Source organism: Cebus imitator, unplaced genomic scaffold, assembly GCF_001604975.1.
Source record: "Cebus imitator isolate Cc_AM_T3 unplaced genomic scaffold, Cebus_imitator-1.0 Scaffold387, whole genome shotgun sequence".
In the NCBI taxonomy this organism is placed as follows: Eukaryota; Metazoa; Chordata; class Mammalia; order Primates; family Cebidae; genus Cebus; species Cebus imitator.
The window spans coordinates 48,516-65,880 of NW_016107702.1; the positions used below are offsets into that span (position 1 = coordinate 48,516).

General features: G+C 40.6%; 1 protein-coding gene across 1 annotated transcript in view; it reads left to right on the top strand.

Moving 5' to 3' along the window:
• Positions 1-10,692: 10,692 nt before the first annotated feature.
• ARGFX (arginine-fifty homeobox) overlaps positions 10,693-17,365 on the top strand; it is a gene marked incomplete at its 3' end in the record, with an annotated part of 11,847 nt that continues 5,174 nt past the window's right edge. Inside the window, exons 1-2 of the mRNA XM_017508133.2 lie at positions 10,693-10,740; positions 11,919-12,015. Coding sequence (XP_017363622.2) covers positions 10,693-10,740; positions 11,919-12,015 — 145 coding nt within the window. The remainder of the gene's footprint in view (positions 10,741-11,918; positions 12,016-17,365) is intronic.

A 17,365-nucleotide genomic window follows, 5' to 3' on the forward strand; every position in this document is an offset into this window, starting at 1 on the left:
TTTTTTGAGATAGGGTCTTGCTGTCTCACTCTGTTGTCCAGACTGGAGTGTACTGGTGCAATTAGGACTCACTGTAGCCTCAACCTCCCAGGCCCAAGTGATCCTTCCACCTCAGCCTCCTGAGTACCTCGGACCAGAGGCACCCAGAGGAACCTAAAACTTTGAACAACACAAGTGTAAAAGTAAAAAGGTGGTTGGGTAAAAAATGCACAGGAGCCACTTGAAGGGTTGTCAAAGGTAGGAAGTTTGGGTACAAAAAAAGAATAACAACTCTATTTTCAGCAACAGTTACAATATGCTCTAAGCATACTTTTCTTTTTTCCATCTAGACCGTTTCTTAGGAACTTTTTTTTTTTTTTTTTGAGACAGAGTTTGCCCAGGCTAGAGTGCAATGGTGCGATCTCAGATCACCGAAACTTCCATCTCCTAGGTTCAAGCAGTTCTCCTGCCTCAGCCTCCCAAGTAGCTGGGATTACAGGCATGCATCACCAACTCCCAGCTAATTTTGTATTTTTAGTAGAGACGGGGTTTCTCCATGTTGGTCAAGCTGGTCTCAAACTCCCAACCTCAGGTGATCCGCCCACCTCAGCCTCCCAAAGTGCTGGGATTACAGGCCAGAGTTACCACGCTGGCCAAGCATACTTTCCTTGAATAAACAAATGAATGAATGAAGGGTGGGACATCAGGGTGTGTCTGGTGGTTCAGGGACAGGAGGAGGTCTGATGGTATAAAAAGGATTTAAATACAGGGTCTTCTCCATGAGGATGCACTAAGGAAACTGCATTTCCAGAGAGAGACACAGCAAGCAGCACTGAAAACGGTTAGTCTAAGGGGATTCAGGACAGGTAAGCATGGGGAGGCAGGGAGGTCAGCCAGAATTTGGGGCTTTAAGTGCTCAAAGAGGATTTGAAAAATCAAAGGAGCAAGATTAAAGGATGCAAACAACTCAGCCCATTCATATTAGGGGGACATGAAATAAAGAGTTGCAAATTAGGGACAGAAGGAAGTCAGAAAGACTGTTCACCTTGTGAAAATCAGGGAGTGAATGTGAGACTCCATATTTACTGAGTGTGGTTGTCTGTTCTGCAGGGCTCCCAAACTTTCCCAGTCTGTGCTAGCCTGGCCTTTGGAAATCCTTATTAGAATGTAATAGCAATGATTTCTGTGTACTTCATTCATTGCAGAATCAGCAGGCCTATGCAAGTGCCCATTTGTTAGGAGGCAGGCAATAAAAATTTGCTGAGTAAATGTGGTTCTCCTAGTGGCAATTCTGTCTTACGCTCTCCATAGCCTTGATAAGGAAAAACACTCTAGACCAGTTGACTTGTTTGCTTCTTTGTTTTTGTTTTTATTTTTGTTTTTATAAAAAAAAATTTTCTTTTAAAGGCGGGGCTTCCACCATGTTGGTCAGGCTGGTCATGAACTCCCGACCTCAGGTGATCCGCCCGCCTTGGTCTCCAAAGTGCTTGGATTACAGGCGTGAGCCACCACGCCCCACAGCTTCTTTGTTTTTTTTTTAACATGCTAGTTTAAGCTGCAGACTCTCAATGCCCATCTCAGGAATGTGGGCCAGGGTTTAGACTGTGTGCACAATAGTCAGTAAGACCTGATTCATTGCCAGCTATGCTTCTCCTCTACCTGGCCAAACTTTAAGACCTCATGTCTCTTTATCTATAAGAGGTTGATAATAATTGGACATTACCCCATGTGTTTGTCGAGGATCAAATGAATCATGTATATGAAGCACTTGGATGTCTGACAGTATCCTAATGTTGCTATTGAATGTTACTGCATCATTTATTTACTCTTAGGATTGTATTGAATAACAGATGCTTAGTTCAGTTTAATTTCTTTCCAATTAAATGCCAAGCCCTAGGCCATTCCTTGTTATTGCTGTTCAAACATTTTGGTCTCAGAACCTCTTTATATTAAAAATTGTTGAGGACTCCAAAGAACTTTGTTTCTATAGGATATATCTAGATAATTAGCATATTCAAAGTGAAAATTGAAAAATTAAAATATATTTATTCATTCCTTTCAAAATAAAATGATACATGCATTATGTGGGGGGGTTTTTCCTTTCTTTTCTTTTTTATCTTTCTCTTTTTTTTTTCTTTTTTTTTGAGATGGGGTCTTGCTATGTTGTGCAGGCTGGAGTACAATGGCTATTCACAGGCCGATCCCACTACTGATCAGCATGGGAGTTTTCACCTGCTCCATTTCTGACCTGGCCGGTTCACCCCTCCTTAAGCAATCTGGTGGTCCCCTGCTCCTGGGAGGACACCATATTGATGCCGAACTTAGTGCAGACACCCAATGGGCATAGCGCACTACAACCCAGAACTCCTGGGCTCAAGTAATCCTCCAGCCTCAGCCTCCTGAGTAGCTGGGACTACAGGCATGTGCCAACGCGCCCGGCAGCATTACATGTTAACTATATTTTCCAGACACACAAAAAATAGTGAGACCAATGGCATTGTTTTACATTTTAGTACTTTGGCCTAATGGAAGATGGCAGAATTCTCGTCTGCTTTTGCAGTCATCTTTTCTGATACATTATTTTTTTGAAGTGTAAGAAGAAAATCTGACCTTACACAGATGATGCGAGAAAAAGGAGTATTCTTAGCCAGGCACGGTGGCTCACACCTATAATCCCAGCACTTTGGGAGACTGAGGAAGGTGGATCACCTGAGGTCAGGAGTTTGAGACCAGCCTGGCCAACATGGTAAAATCCCGTCTCCACTAAAAATACAAAAATTAGTCTGGCGTAGTGGCAGGCACCTGTAATCCCAGCTACTCGGGAGGCTGAGGCAGGAGAATCACTTGAACCTGGGAGGCAGAGGTTGCAGTGAGCAGAGATTGCACCATTGCACTCTAGGCTGGGCAACAGGGTGAGAATTTGTCACCAAAAAAAAAAAAAACAGTATTCATATAGACTTTGAAACAATTGTGGATATTCTTTGAAACTACAACACAAACTCAACAAGTAGCAGTTTCTTAAAGATGGGTTGCAATGTGAAATTTGTTTTTTGGTTTTTTTTTTTGGAGATAGAGTCATGCTCTGTCACCCAGGCTGGAGTGCAGTGGCATGATCCTGGCTCACTGTAACCTCTGCCTCCTGGGTTCAAGCGATTCTTCTGCCTCAGTCTTCCTAGTACCTGGGACTACAGGTGTGTGCCATCATACCCAGCTAATTTTTGTATTCTTAGTAGAGACAAAGTTTCACTAAGTTGGTCAGGCTGGTCTTGAACTCCTGACCTCAAGTGATTCACCCACCTCAGTCTTCCAAAGTGCTGAGATTATAGGAAGGAGCCACCATGCCCGGCCTGCAATGTGAAATTTGAAATCATATCAGCGAACTTTTCAAACTCTGTCATATTAAAATCCATTGGTCTACATTGAACTTTGAGTGGATCTTTACCCATGCATGATTTTATAACATTACATACTGGTCATTTGCAAAATATTGGCCTATACGTTATGAAGCTCTCTAAATTTATTCCCCTATACATTTGTTATAGAATGAGAGTGAAAAAGTAAAATAACATGCAAGATGTCACCAATGGGGGAGGCTAGCTGAAGCCTGTGCAGCACCTTCACCATATATATTATTGCAATTCCCTATGGATTTGAAATTAGTTCAAAATTAAAAGTAAACAAAACAAAACCAATAAATAATATGGTAATTTTTGCTTCCAATATTCATATATATTCCAAATAACTTTTAAAAATTTAAGACCTGGGTGGGCATGGTGGCTCATGCCTGTAATCCCAGCACTTTGGGAGGCTGAGGTGGGTGGATTACCTGAGGTCAGGAGTTTGAGACCAGCCTGACCAACATAGAGAAACCCCATCTCTACTAACAGCTCCAAAAATTAGCCGGGTGTGGTGGTGCATGCCTGTAATCCCAACTACTTGGGAGGCTGAGGCAGAGGTTGTGGTGAGTCGAAATCGTACCATTGCACTCCAGCCTGGGCAACAAGAGCGAGACTCCATCTCAAAAAAAAAAAAAATTTAAGACCTATTATATGTAAACAGATATTTACCATATGTGTAGCTTTTCCTTTATTATTGAATAAAGGAAATAATTTTTTAAAATTTAAGACCTATTATATATAACCAGATATTTACCATATGTGTGGTTTTTATTGAAGTTCCAATTTTTCCTCTTAGGAAGAACTTTCTTTAATACTCCATAGAACAGGACTACTGTCCATAGATTCTCATTGTTCTGAGAATGTCTTCATTTCACCTTCTTTCCTGAAAGATATTTTCCCTGGATATGGAATCTGAGTTGATTGGGGTGATGGCAAGTGGTCTATATAAGAACCTAAGTTGACAGTGGAACAAAATCTTTGAAGTGCTGAAAGAAGAGAACTGTCTTTTTTTCTGACAAAGAATCTGTGGTCATTTGATCTCTATCTTTTCATGTACAGATTGCACTTCAACAATCTCATCAAAGAGATAATCCTCTACTCTGAGTCACAAAGATATTGACACACAATTTCTTCTGTTATTTCTAAAGTTTCATTTTTGACAGGTACAGCTAGAGTATTTCTCTATAATATAACATATGAATCATTTTCCAGCTGAGGTAGGGGAATTGGGGGTTAACCTCACTTGCCAGAGGTCATACAGCAAGCCCAGGCTCCTTGAAAACATTGCTATAGAGCGAATGAATTCCTCATCAGCATTCCCTATCTCATAGGCCTTCCATCTCAGATTTCAAAAACCATGATGAACAGAATGGCCCCACAAGACCCTTCCATCAACAGGAATGATTCCAGCATTAAGGTGAAAGCACCACAGGATCCCACTAGATATCAGCATGAAGGTGATACCACCACAGGATCCAGAAAGAGAACAAAGAAGGATGATGCTCACTGGGAGTATCATCCTCATAGTCCCAGTGAGTATCATCCTTCTTTCTCCTCTTTCCCTTTCCACTGCTTCCTTCTCATGCAGCCCTATGATTGCATTTTGCATTTCTTTTAAGGCAGCTATTGATGTTTTTAAAAAATCTATTCAAAAAGGTTTCCCATCATAAAAGAAGAAATACATTTCAAATTGAATGGGACTTTGGTCCATGGATGATTCAAATTATGAGAGATAAGCTAAGAATAAAATACATAGAGCAAGTGAGGATGTTTTTCTAGGAGAGAATTTCTGAAGCACAGAGAGATAGAAATTGAGAAATCTCCTTTTCCAGGGCAGGTATATTGTGGCCCAGTATGGTGGGAAAATGAACAAAAAAGAAGCTCATTATTCAGAGTAGTAGTGAACACATGTATGAAGAGATTTATTTACATAAGGTGAATCTTAGTGAATTGTTCTGAAATATGTATGTGTTATTTGATATTGTACCCTGGAGATTTTCCAAACATTGTTTGCATACAATGTCTACCTTTAAAAATATATAAAACTGTATAAAAATCAATGGTGTTTCTATATACTAATAATAAACAATTAGAAAAGAACATTATAAAAATAAGTCCATTTACGATAGCATCAAAAATAATAAGGTACTAAGAAATAAACTTAACCAAGGACTTGAAAGATTTGTCCATTGAAAACTATAAAATGTTGCTGAAAAAAATTAAGACACATGAAAAGACATTCCATGTGCATAAATGGGAAGGCTTAATATTATTAATATGTCAATATTACCTAAGCAATTTACAGATTTTTTTAAATTTTTTTTTTTTTAAGAGACAGGGGTCTCGCCATGTTGGTCAGGCTGGTCTCAAACTCCCAACCTCAGGTGATCCATCCATCTCGGCCTCCCAAAGTGCTGGGATTATAAGCATGAGCCACTACGCCCTGCCTAATTTACAGATTTAATGCAATCCCTATAAAAATCCCAATGGTGCTTTTCACGGAAATTAAAAAAAATCTATCCAAAAATTTCTGTAAGGTCTCAAGGAATCCCAAATAGCCAAAATAATGTTGAAAAAGATGAACAGATGCACAAAGTTGGAGGCCTCCTATTACCTAATCTCAACAGTTATTACAAATTAATCAAAGAGTGTGGTGCTGGCATAAACACAGATATACAAACCAATGGAAAAAAAACAAGTCCAGAGCCGGGCGCGGTGGCTCAAGCCTGTAATCCCAGCACTTTGGGAGGCCGAGGCGGGTGGATCACGAGGTCAAGAGATCGAGACCATCCTGGTCAGCACGGTGAAACCCCGTCTCTACTAAAAAAAATGCAAAAAATTAGCTGGGCATGGTGGCGGGTGCCTGTAATCCCAGCTACTCAGGAGGCTGAGGCAGGAGAATTGCCTGAACCCAGGAGGCGGAGGTTGCGGTGAGCCGAGATCGTGCCATTGCACTCCAGCCTGGGTAACAAGAGCGAAACTCCGTCTCAAAAAAAAAAAAAAAAAAAACAAGCCCAGAAATACATCCTTGCACATATGGTCAACAAGGGTGCTAAAGCCATTCAATTGGGAGAGGACAATCTCTACAACAAACAGGTGTTGGGAAAACTGAATATCCACATGCAAAAGAATGATGCTGGATCCTTACCTTACCATATACAAAAATTAAAATGGATCAAGTCCTAAACACAAAAGCTAAAACTGTAAAACTCTTAGAAAAAACATAGGGGGGAAAGCTTTATGGCATTTGATTTAGCAATGATTTCTTGGATATGACACCAAAAGGACAGGCAACAAAATAAAAATAGATAAATTAGACTATATTAAAAAAAAAAAAAAAAAACTTGTATGATTGGGCAGGGCGCGGTGGCTCACCCCTGTAATCCCAGCATTTTGGGAAGCTGAGGTGGGTGGATCATCTGAAGCCAGGAGTTTAAAACCAGCCTGACCAACATGGCAAAACCCTACCTCTAAAAAAAAAAAAAAAAATTGTATGAAAAAAGGACACAATCCAAAAAGTGAAATGGATGGGCTGGGCATGGTAGCTTACGCCTATAATCCCAGCACTTTGGAGGCCAAGGTGGGTGGATCACCTGAGGTCAAGAATTCGAAGCCAGCCTGGCCAACATGGTGAAATCTCATCTTTACTATAAATACAAAAATTAGCCAGGTGTGGTGGCAGGCACCTGTAATCCCAGCTACTTGGGAGGCTGAGGTGAAAGAGTCACTTGAACCTGGGAGGTAGAGGCTGCAGTGTGCCAAGATCATGCCACTGCATTCAGTTTGGGCAACAGAGCAAGACTCTGTCCCCAAATAAAAAAAAGTGAAATGGCAAGCTATGGAGTGGGAGAAAATATTTGCAAGTTATTTATCTGATAAGGAGTTAATAGCTACAATATATACAAAACTAGAACTCAACAACAATAAAAAAAGTCTAATTAAAAATGGGCAAAGGACTTGAATAGATATTTCTCCTAAGAAGATATGCAAATGGACAAATCCACAAAAGATGCTTAGCAACCTTAATTATTAGGGGAAAGAAAATCAAAACCAAAATGAGATACTACTTCACACACATTAGAATGACAACTATCAAAGGAACAGAAAATAGCAAGTGTTGGTGAGGGCGGGGTGAAATTAGAATGCTTGCAGGAATGTAAAATGGTGCTGCCACTATGAAAAACACTATGGTGGTACCTCAGAAATTAAAAACAATTACCATATGATCCAGCAATTTCACTTAGGGGTATATACCCAAAAAAATCAGAAGCAGGGTCTATGCTGGGCATGGTGGTTCACACCTGTAATCCCAACACAGGGGGAAGCCAAGGCAGGAGTTTGAGACCAGCCTGGGCTACATAGTGAGATTCCATCTCTACAAAATAAAAAAAATTTGGCCAGGTGTGTGGCTCACATGTGTAATCCTAGCCCTCTGGGAGGCCGAGGCAGGTGGATCACCTAAGGTCGAGTTTGAGACCAGCCTGACCAACATGGTGAAACCCCATCTCTACTAAAAATACAAAAATTAGCCAGGCGGAATGGCCAGTGCCTATAATCCCAGCTGCCCAGGAGGCTGAGTTAGGAGAATTGCTTGAAACCAGGAGGCAAAAGTTGCAGTGAGCCAAGATCACACCACTTCACTCCAGCCTGAGTGAAAAAACAAAACTTTGTCTTAAAAAAAAAAAAAGAAGGAAAAAATTTTATCCAAGCATGCTGGTGCACATCTGTGGTCCTAGCTACTAGGGAGGACAAGGTGGGAGGACTGCTTGAGCCCAGGAGATTTGGATTACAGTGAGCTATGATCATGTCACTATACTCCAGTCCGGACAACACAGGGAGATCTCATCTCAAAAAAAGAAGAAAGAGGCCAGGCTTGGTGACCCATGCCTGTAATCCTAGCACTTTGGGAAGCAGAGGTGGGCAGATCACCTGAGGTCAGGAGTTTGAGACCAGCCTGGTCAACATGGTAAAACCTCATCTCTCTATATATATGTGTAAAAAGAAAGGAGAAGGAGAAGGAGAAGGAGGAAGGAAGAAGGAAGAAGGAAGAAGGGAGAAGGAGAAGAAGAAGAGGAAGAAGAAGAGGAGGAGGAGGAAGAGGTGGAGGAGGAGGAAAAAGTCAGGGGAGAGGGGAATGAGAGTTGTTCGTTCAGTGGGTATAGAGTTTCAGTTGTGCAGAATGAAAAGTTCTGGAGATTACATACACGAAAGTGTAAATGTACTTAACACTACTGAACCATATGCTAGCAAATGGTTAAGATGGTAGAATCAGTCTCCTACTGATCATTTAAAATTCTTATATAAGTATTCTGGGCTACATGGTATGGAGTATATTAAAATGAAAGATGTTACATTCCCCTCAAATCCTGTGCCAATTTACATTCCCACTAATAATAAATTAGGGCATACATTCCTTACTTTACTGATAAGTCTTGATTTATAACTAAAATTTTTTTTGCCAGTCTTCTGTTTTGTTTTTTTGTGATAGTTAATATTGAAAATTTTTGACAGTTTTTTGGGAAAAAAAATTAATTCATTATTGAATTAATTTACATATTATAAATGACTAGTGAAGAGCATTTTTCACCATTTAAAAAATTATTTTTAGGAGGCCAAGGCAGGTGGATTATGAGATCAGGAATTCGAGACCAGCTTGGCCAACATGATGAAACCCCATCTGTACCAAAAGTATTAAAAATTAGCCTGGTACAGTGGAACTCACCTGTAATCCCAGCTATTCAGGAGGCTGAGGCAGGAGAATTGCTTGAACCCAGGAGGCGGATGTTGCAGTAAACCGAGATCGAACCACTGCACTCTAGCCTGGGCAACAGAGTGAGACGTCATCTCAAAAAAATTAAAATAATTTATACTCTCCTCCAGACATTTCTTTTTCATGCCATTGATCCAATGTTATGATGGAATTAGTTTTTCTTATTTTGTTCAAATTCCTTGTAAAATAGAAATATTTTTCTTTTCTCATTTATATGTGTTGCAATATTTCCTCTACTGGAGAATTTTATTTTATGTTAAAAGATTTTTTCTTTTATTATTGTAATATAAACTTCAAAAATTAGCTTTTGAACCCATCCATAATTGCTTTTCAATGTTGTGAATTAAAAATTTTAGTTTTCTTGTACATTAATGGTCACTTTTTTCTGTTTCTACTGACTGGAAATGTTATCTTTCCATCTATGCTCATGGTTTTTTTTCTTTCTATTCTCTCTTCTAGTGCTAAATTCGATTTTTTGGCACCTATACGAAAGTGCTCCACATGTTACCTATTTAGGGAATGTTTTGTTAGAAGGTATTCTAGCCCATTTGGCTTCCTTAAAAACAAAACAACTTTGCATTGCGCTGGGAGAGAAGAACATACAAATTCTTTTTTTTTTTTTTTTTTTATTATAAAGTTATCCAGTACCTGAACACTGATGCCTTGTGCTATCCCATCATGCAGTTTCATACTCATCCTTCCATCTGCTAGTGAACTTAGCGTGGCAGCATGTATGCAATGGGTGCTTAATAGATATTTACTGAAAGAGGCCAGGCATGATGGCTCACACCTGTAATCCAAGCACTTTGGGAGGCCAAGGTGGGAGGATCACTTGAGCCCAGCTCAAGACCAGCCTGGGCAATAGAGTGAGACCCCATCTCATAAAACATATGTATTTACTGAAAGGTATGAAAAGCTCTTTCCAGAGCATTCAGGGCAGCAGTCTCCAAACTTTTTGTCACCAGGGACTGGTTTTGTGGAAGACAATTTTTCCACAGACTGGTTGGGGAGTGGTTTTGGGATAATTCAAGGGCATTACATATAGTGTGCATTTTCTTTCTATTATTATTATATTGTAATATATAATGAAATAATTATACAACTCACCATAATGTAGAATCAGTGAGAGACCTGAGTTTGTTTTCCTGTAACCAGATGGTCCCATCTGGGGGTAATGGGAGACAGCGACAGATCACTGGCAGATCATAGGGTATTCGATTCTCATAACACGCATGCAACCTAGATCCCTCTCGCCTGTGCAGTTCACAATAAGGTTCATGCTCCTATGAGAATCTAATGCTATCAGCTGATCTGACAGGAGGTGGAGCTCTCACAATAACATGAGCTATGGGGAGCAACTGTAAATACAGATGAAGCTTCGCTGACTTGTTCACCGCTCACCTCCCGCTGTGTGGCCCAGTTCGTAACAGATTGTGGACCAGTACCAGTTCGTAGCCCAGGGGTTGGGGACCCCAGATTTAGGGAATGTGGAAAAATATATTACATACCAAACAGAATTGTTATTCTTTACACCTCATACAGTACATGGCTAAGACTTTTGCAGAAAATCCCCAGCAGAATGGTAATGTGGAAGTACAGGCTACAGGAACGTGGTAAGAGCTGAGAGAACAGAAGACAGTTCAGAAAATTGATATGTACGAAGAACAAATGTATGTATAATGTAGCCATGGTTGTTTAATATAATTTCAGTGGTTTAAAAAAAAATAAGCATTTCTTATTGTTTATAAATCTATAAGCCGGATGGGCAGTTCTGATCTTGGCTAGCATCTCTTGCATGCTTGAAGGTTGACTAGCTGTAAACTCATTTAAAATTGCCTGTGTTGCGGAATATGGTCTCTTTTCTCTACAGTCTCTCATCCTCTAGCAGGCTAGTCCAGGCTTGGAGGGAGAGAGAGTGGGTGAGAGAGAAGGCAGACATGAGAGCAAGCACAGAAGAATGTATGGCCTCTCGAGGCTGGGGCATCATCACTTCAGAGTGTCACTCTCGGGCTCAATCAAGAAGGTTTTGGGCTGGGCACAGTGGCACACACCTGTAATCCCAGAACTTTGGGTGGCCGAGATGGGTGGATCACTTGAGGGCAGGAGTTCGAGACCAGCCTGGCCAATATGGTGAAACCCAGTCTCTACTAAAAACACAAAAATTAGCCATCATGGTGGCATGCGCCTGTAGTCCCAGCTACTTGGGAGGCTGAGGCAGAGAAATCTCTTGAACCTGGGAAGTGGAGGTGCAGTGAACTGAGATCATGCCATTGCACTCCAGGCTGGGCATTCCAGCAAGACTCTGTCTCAAAAAAAAAAAAAAAAACAATACAGGAGAAAAGGAAGAGGGAAATGAGGTCTCGTTGCACATAATCTACAAAGTTACTCAATAAAATAAAACTATTCTTTTTTATTTTATAAATGTGAAAACTGAGACTGTCCATGTAAAAAGACATTTATGTTTTGCCAAATCTCTTTTTTTTTTCTTTTTTGTGGCAAGTGGGGATCTCACTATGTTGTCCAAGCTAGTCTTGACTCCTGAGCTCAAGCTATCCTCCTGCCTCTGCCTCCCTAAATGCTGAAATTACTGATGTCAGCAACAGTGCCCAACCCAAATTTTCTAATAATAATGGAAATATGTGTTCCCTGAGACCATAGCAGTTTTGATGGTTCAGTGGCTGAAATGTGCCTATTTCCAAACTCAAATTTATATTCTCATTCTTCATTCTTTTTTCTTATTTTTCGAGACAGGTTTCATTCTGTCATCCAAGCATGAGTGTGGTGGCGCAGCCTCGGCTCACTGTAGCCTCAACCTCCCAGGCTCAAGTGATCCTCGCGCCTCAGCCTCCCAAGCAACTGGGACTACAGGTATGTGCCACAACACCCATTTTGAGAGATGGGATTTCACCATGTAGTCCAGACTGGTCTTGAACTCCTAAGACAGAGCAAGACCCTGTCTCTAATTTTAAAAAATAATAAACAAATTAATATAATGGAGATAAAACAAAAGTACTTGATGACCATTTCTGTCAGTTCCATTCTACCTCCTCTCTGAGTAGTCATTACAATAGGTTTCACATAATTTTTGTGAAAATTATACAGAAAATTATCATTTTTGTGTGAAAATATATATTCTACTCTGTATATATTTATAAATTATAATTTTGAGTTATGAAGAAAAGTATATAATTTTTTTTTTTGAGATGGAGTCTCACTTTTTCACCCAGGTTGGAGTGCAGTGGCCCGGTCTCAGCTCACTGCAACATCTGCCTCCTGGGTTCAAGTGATTCTCCTGCCTCAGCCTCCTGAGTAGTAGCTGGGATTACAGGTGTGTGCCACCACACCTGGCTAATTTTTTGTGTTTTTAGTAGAGATGGGGTTTCACCATGTTATCTAGGCTGGGCTTGAACTCCTGACCTCAAGTGATCCGCCAGCCTGAGCCTCCCCAAGTGCTGAGATTACAGGCATGAGCCACCACGCCCAGCCAGAAAAGTATATGCCATATTACATAGCAAAATAAGAATTAGTTTTTAAAATTTGCTTTCTATGAAACCATGAACATGTTTTAATTGGTAATATTTTCCTAACTCACAGTCAATATGCAGAGGATGTTAACTACTATAAGATCAGTAGGGTCATAGGCAGTGAGTTATTATCAGAAATGTGATGAAATTATATAGCCTATGTTCAATATCTTATATCTTTAAGTGAAAAGACTTCATTTTCAGTCATACTCTAAACTAAAATAAATTTTTTAAAAATATGTATGTTGTGCATACAAAGTGCCACACATTATTGTAGTGTATTAATGCCTTTACATTAATCAATGGAATAAATGCCTTACATTAATATATTCATGCAATAAATTTACAAAGCCTGTTATAAATTAGGTACTTTTTAATTAATTAATTAATTAATTTATTAAAGATGGGGTTTCACCATGTTGGTCGGGCTGGTTTTGAACTCCCGACCTTAGGTGATCCGCCTGCCTTGGCCTCCAAAGTCCTTGGATTACAGGCATGAGCCACCATGCCCGGCCAAGGTACTCTTTTTTGTGCGTGTGACAGGGTCTCACTCTGTCACCCAGGCTGGAGTGCAGTGGTGCAATCTCAGCTCACTGCAACCTCTGCCTCCCGGGGTTCAAGTGATTCTCCTGCCTCAGCCCTCTGAGTAGCTGGAATTACAGGTCCCGGCCACCACACCCAGCTAATTTTTGTATTTTTGGTAGAGACAGGGTTTCACCATGTTGGCCAGGGTGGTCTCAAACTTCTGACCTCAAGCAATCCACTTGCCCTGGCCTCTCAAAGTGCTGGGATTACAGGCATGAGCCACCATGCCCAGCCTAAAGTAGGTACTCCTAACATTCCCCTTTTATGCTTGATGAAACTGAGGTGGGCTGGGTGTGACGGCTACCACCTGTAATTCCAGCAATTTGGGAGGCTGAGGTGGGAGGATCGCTGTACCCCAGGAGTTTGAGATTAGCCTGGGCAATATAGCGAGACCCTCATCTGTATTTTTAAAAATTAAAAAATTTTAAAAAAGAAACTGAGGTGAAAGTTTAGGTAATGGGTTCATAATCACATTCCTAGAAAAGCATAGTTTTAAAAGCAGAATTTCTACCATTGAACATATATCAGGATTACTGGTTAAAACTTTTCCACTGTGCAACTTACACATTATGGACTCCTTGAGCTAACTGAATAAGAAATAGATTGAAGTTTGCAGAAGACAGCATGTATACATTTAAGTTTCAGGAAGAAATGTGCCCCACATTGATGTGAGTTTTCCCAGGGTGTCATTGGTAATTGTCCATACATGATGTTTCCTTGATTTAATCTTCATTATCATATTGCCCTAAAAAATAACTTAGATCTGCATTTATAATTATTGAAGTATTTGTAACTCAAAGTCTATCCTGCCTCCAGGCTTTTTATTTTTCCTTATCTGACACCAAATTGATCTATAGTTTCTTTAATTTTCATTTTGGCCAAGGCTGACTGAAAATACTTTCAAGTATATGATGTTTATTTCCACAATACTCTGATGAATAGGGTATCCTTCGTGACTCCTCAGCCACGTATTTTAATCAGCATGAGTGATTCCAGAGTGTCCTTGATACCACAGAACTAAGCCAGTTCCAGTGAGTACTGTTCCCCTGTGCCCTCTCTGTAGTCTGTCCCTCTTCTCAGGGAGCCCACTTGTCCTGCTTCAAGAGGGTAGTTACCAGGTTTAAATAAAACACACCTAGATCTAGGACTAAATCTTGTATGTTGGTCATATTTGATTGAGATGGGTTTTCCTGGAATAGAATCAGGAGGTTGGTGAGCCAGGTACGGTGGTGCACCTTTAGTCCCAGCTACTCTGAAGGCTGAGGCAGGAGGATCCCTTGAGTCCAGGTATTAAGAGACCAGCTTGGGTAACATAGTGAGACCCCATTTCAAAAAAAAAAAAAGTCAGGAGGCCGCTGGAAAGAATGGGCCAGTATATTCTATACTTTCCATTACAGGTAGTTCAGTGTCTCACTCTTCTGTTGCAGTGGTGTTACTTCTTTGGATCTGAGGGTACAAGTTTGATTTTGCCTCCAGCCATGTTTCCCAACCACTTTATCATTCATTCAAGGTGATGGTGTTATCAATTTGCTTTTTCTTTTTAACCTTATTTTTAAAACTATGTATTATGAAAAACATTAGAAAGAGCGAACTTAAATAATAATTATAGAGCTGGTTGAGGGGCATGTGCCTGTAGTCCCAGCTACTCAGGAGGCTGAGATGAGAGGATCCCTTGAGCCCAGGGAATCCAGACCAGTCTGGCTAATACAGGAAAACCCCCATCTTTGAGAAGAAAAAAAGGATAGTTATATTGTTACCTGTACCTACCAATCAACTTTAGTTATTATCATTGTATATGATGTACCTACTTTGCAGATGGTTTATTTGCCTTTTTTTTTTTTCTTTTTTTTTTTGAGATGGAATCTTGCTCTGTTGCCCAAGCTAGAGTGCAGTGGTGTGATCTTGGCTCACTGCAACCTCTGCTTCCTCAGTCCAAGTGATTCTCCTGCCTCAGCCTCCCGAGTAGCTGGGATTACAGGCACATGCCACCACGCCCAGCTAATTTTTTGTGGTTTTAGTAGAGATGCAGTTTCACCGTTTTAGCCACGTGAACCTGTTAGCCATGTGAATCCTGACCTTGTGATCCACCCACCTTGGCCTCCCAAAGTGCTGGGATTATAGGTGTAAGCACCGTGCCAGGCCTCGTTTGCTATTTTATGAGAACTGCCAGCTCTGGAAATCCAAGCTCATTAAAGCCTCTCTCCACTGCTTCCAGTCACATAGTTTAGTGAACATAGTTCCTGTTCCTAACAGTTCCATCTCAGAATAGGTGGGGTCCCTCTTTTTTTGGAACAAATAATTGCTGAAGATTATATCTTATTTCATTATCTCAAACATTTTATTGTTTTTTTTCAAGATGGAGTGTCTGTTGCCCAGGCTGAAGTTCAGTGGTACGATCTCAACTCACTGAAACCTCTGCCTCCTGGGTTCAAGAGAGCCTCCTGACTCAGCCTCCCAAGTAGCTGGGATTACAGGTGTGTGCCACCACACCCGGCTAATTTTTGTATTTTTAGTATAGACGAGGTTTTGCCATGTTGGCTAGGCTGGTCTCAAACTCCTGACCTCAAGTGATCTGCCCGCCTTGACCTCCCAAAGTTCTAGGATTATAGGTGTGAGTCACTGTGCCTAGCCTAATATAGAAAATTTCAAATAAAAATGATGTCTTCTAACACATTATAGTGCAGGGTACAGGTGATAGATTCATCTTTTGTCTACGAGCATTTTTATTTTGCTTTTTTAAAACATATTTTGGCCAACTATAAGATTTTAAATTGTCCCAAAGGTTTTTTGGGTTTTTTTTCTCCTTACTCACTGAGTCTCACTGTGTTTGAGGCTAATCTCAAATTCCTGGGCTGAAGCAATCCTTCCACCTAAGCCTCCAATGTAGGGCAGGACTATGAGCATGAGCCTCCACACCCTGGAGCGTTTTTTATTTGTTTGTTTGAGACAGAGTCTCACTCTATAGCCCAGGCTGGAGTGCAGTAGCAGGATCTCAGCTTACTGCAATCTCTCTGCCCCTGAGTAGCTGGGTTTACAGGCATGAGCCACCACACCCAACCTTTTAGTTGCTTTTTGAAGTTATCAGAGATCTGCCTCCTCCTTTTATCTGAACCTTCCTTTCTTTTGTTCTGTATTGTTTATTTTGTGCTTAGCAATCCCTTCCAGCAGAATGCAAACATAGTTTTTTCCCTAACAGCAGCATTTTGTTTTGGAAAGGAACTTTGGTTTGTTAGTTTCATGAGATCATAGGGCCTAGACTATTCCACAGTTTTAGACATATTTAAACTCTTTGCACTCATTCACAGTGGAGTCTGCAGAACTACTCTCAGTTTCAAATGTTTTTCTCAGAATGGTCTGCTGAACTTTCCAGTGAATTCTGGTTAATATTTGGGGGTTCTCCTCTTCCGAAGCCTGGGTGATGCCTGCTGTCTTCCTTCTGCATCTTTGTGGGCAGATAAGTGGGAAGTCACAACCAACCAACAGCTCCAAGACTCATTTGAAAAAGACAAAAAAAAGGCCGGGCACAGTGGCTCACGCCTATAATCCAAGCACTTTGGAGGCCAAGGCGGGTGGATCACCTGAGGTCGGGAGTTCAAGACCAGCCTGACCAACATAGTGAAACCCCGTCTTTAAAAAAAAAAAAGATTAAAAAAAAGGGAGGGGTTTCCAGAAAAGATTGATTATGGACACCAAGATATGGATATAAAGCTTAGGCATGAAAACGTTACAGTCCTATTTCAAGGGATGACATTTTGAATAAATACAGAAGCTAATGATTCAGAAGTATGTAAAAAGCTAAAACATGCACAAAAAACCATTGCTTCCTTTTCTTTATCATCTATACAGTTTTGTTTTACTTAATTTACTTGTACATGTTGTGTTTAGATACACACAGTAGACAGTAAGTTTGTTATTATTATTTTAGATGGAGGCTCGCTCTGTTGCTCAGGAGTGCAATGTTGTAATCTCAGCTCACTGCAACCTCTGCCTCCTGGGTTGTTCAAGTGATTCTCATACCTTAGCCTCCTGAGTAGCTGGGATTGCAAATACATGCCACCACAGCAGGCTAATTTTTTTTTTTTTTTTTTTTTGAGACAGAGTCTCACTCT